This window comes from Culex pipiens, chromosome 1 (assembly GCF_016801865.2).
Source record: "Culex pipiens pallens isolate TS chromosome 1, TS_CPP_V2, whole genome shotgun sequence".
Lineage (NCBI taxonomy): Eukaryota > Metazoa > Arthropoda > Insecta > Diptera > Culicidae > Culex > Culex pipiens.
This window is the reverse complement of record NC_068937.1, coordinates 21,308,257-21,310,906: the sequence shown is the minus strand read 5'-3', so window position 1 is coordinate 21,310,906 and position 2,650 is coordinate 21,308,257. Positions and strand designations below refer to the sequence as shown.

At 42.2% G+C, this 2,650-nt stretch overlaps 1 protein-coding gene across 1 annotated transcript; it reads right to left on the bottom strand.

Annotated features, from left to right (window-relative positions):
* Positions 1 to 212: 212 nt before the first annotated feature.
* LOC120420242 (uncharacterized) lies at positions 213 to 2,230 on the bottom strand. Its single transcript, XM_039583230.1, has 2 exons — positions 993 to 2,230; positions 213 to 935 (listed from the first exon to the last, which is right to left on the bottom strand). The coding sequence occupies exons 1-2, from the start codon at positions 2,097 to 2,099 to the stop codon at positions 213 to 215; spliced, it is 1,830 nt and encodes a 609-aa protein (XP_039439164.1). The 5' UTR covers positions 2,100 to 2,230.
* Positions 2,231 to 2,650: the final 420 nt, after the last annotated feature.

Sequence of the window (2,650 nt, the reverse complement as noted above, 5' to 3'; positions counted from 1 at the left end):
TGTAATTAATGTCACCTTTTTTACTTCATACCCATCGCTGATTTGCCGACATTTTACAAAGAAATCTCCTAAATTGATTAAAATGTTTTTAATTTGTCATCATAAATAAAAATTGTTGAAAGAAGACATTTTAAGCCATATTATATTTTGTTAAAAAAGACATTTGAGAAAATAGAGGAAAATATATAACAATATGCAAAAAAAAAAACAATTCAGTCTGAATAATCAGAATAGGTTTCGTAAGGTCTTGAAGTGTATTCCACTGATTGGTTTCTGATATTACAGTTGCTAAAATGACTAAACTCCACTTCCGAACGATGCCTTTCAAAGTGCTTCATAGAAAGTTTGGTTGTTTTGTAGCAGTCTTTGATAGCAATTTTCCTGAGATTGTTCAACTTTTTGAAAACCGTTTGTACAACTTCATCATCCACATCACCAACGTTGCTTAAGCTGATCTCGGTTAATTTTGGACAGAGCGAGACCAGTGCAACCAGAAGTGATTTCCTTAGCTCACATTTGCGAATGCTGAGATGTTGTAAATTTTCCATGTAATCTGCCAGATAGTCTTCGAACTTTTCAACGCTAACTGAATCGAGCGTGATGTGACGGAGAGATGGCAGGGTGGGATCAAAAATGACCGACCAGCTATCAACTTTACAGTCCGACAGGTTGAGATGAGTGATGTACGGGAAGGCACCCGAGTAGGGTTTGGAAATTTGTAAGTTTTTCAAGCTTAGAAATTTGAGGCTGTTATTTCTGCAGTTGGTAAAGCTGAGTTCATTTGAGGAATAGTAACGATTGCAACCAGTGATGTCCAGGTGTGTGAGATCCAGCATTTGATGAAGGAATGTTGTAGACAGAGGATCTGAGCTTCCGCGAGGAGAAATCTGCAGACGTTTCAGGTTTGTTAGATGTTTACCGATTGCTTCAAAAGTCTGAAATGAAAGGTATGAGTAATGTTTCAACCATGAGGCATAATTGACTATTCTTACCGCATCGAGGGAAATGATAGTGGATGATAGATTCAGCATCTCAATAGTGGGAAACTTTTGGACCAAATTCATCAAGTGACTTTGTTTCATAGCCAATTGTTCGTTACACGCTGAAAAGCTCATCGCTTTAAAGTGCAACTCGTCGATCGAACCGAGCATTAGCCATAAACGTTGTAATATCGGGAGTTCAACTTCTTGCAGTGTCCCCTTAACGGCGGCGACCAGCTTGGCCACCTTTTGCGGATGGGTCTCCGCGCAGCTTCCGGTGGGAAGTTTGAGTACTTTAAGTCGAGGGCAAACATGTGCGAAAACGTCCAACAGATCGCTCTGGTCAACCTCCTCCAGGACCAGCGTTTCCAGCGCAGGTAGCTTGAAGTTCAGCTTTGTCGGGCAATTGCGGGCATCGACGAAGGGACCACATGACAACGTTAGGCTTTTGAGGTTATGTAATGGCTTCAGCATGGCGAGCAACGAAGCGATTGTGATTGGACTCTTGGTTATGGACAAACTTTCCAGATTTTCAGCTACCGATAGCCACCACCTGTTCACTCTTACGATCCTAATCTGATCCAAAACGACGTGTAAATAGCGATTCTTGCATGACAAAAGAAGCTCAGCTTCCTCACTGTCCTGGTCCAAAATAATGCCCTTTGGCAGCCGAAGCATCAACTTGTTCATCAACGAAGTTGAACTGCCCACAATCTGGTTCCAACTGCGACATGTCTGTCGAATTTGACGCAGCTGATATCCGCTTAAATTCTGGAACACCTTTACCCAGATTTCCACTGGAAGAAGCTCCAAAGCCGACACCTCCGCCGTTTCACCGTTGATCAAATCCTCACCAGAGTCCCCTCGGCAAATGGCCTTTTCGATCGTGTCAACGCGTTTGAAAAGATCAGCCAGCAAAGTTCCGCCCTTTTGGCCAACCAGAATCCCTCGGCACTCGGCACAGAACCAGTACAGACCGACCTCGGCGGCCAGCGCTCGGCCGTAGGTTTTGTTCAGATCGGCACACAACAGGTGGAACACTTTGGCGCACGGTCCACTGCACTTTACCTTCTTTTCGGTCGAACAGACCGATCTGCTGCAAATCTCACAGGAAACCATTGTGAATCGAACGGGGGACAGACTGGGACTGGTCACGGGACCTGCTAATTTACTGAGTAGAACAGATGTGGAATCTTAGGAAGTAGATTACTGATAAGGGTTTCCACTTATCGCCTAATCTTTCTCTCACTATCTTTGAGTTAGGCATGTCCTGCCATCGTGACACATCCTGTTGCAACAGCTTTTCCATGATTCATAAGGTTTTATTTGGGTTCATGAGAACCATTTATGATCACTTTTATTTCAAGGAAACTAATAAACAAATCGACTAGTCAACATTGTTGCGATGGATCAACTATAGGCCCCTTGGATCGAGCTGTCAAGCAAGATATGTTCAGTAAAAAAACCTTTTAATAAATATATTGACCGGGTAATAATAACCCCAAACAGACTATTCGTTACTTAAGCGTGTACTTGATTTTGACAGCAAATGAAAAGATTTTTCCTTAAAAATAATTTTATGAAAAGAAAAAAAATAATAAAGAAACGATCTTTCCTCAAGGCGCGTGTTTATGTTTACGTGTGAGTATTAATGAATTGTGCTTGAATCG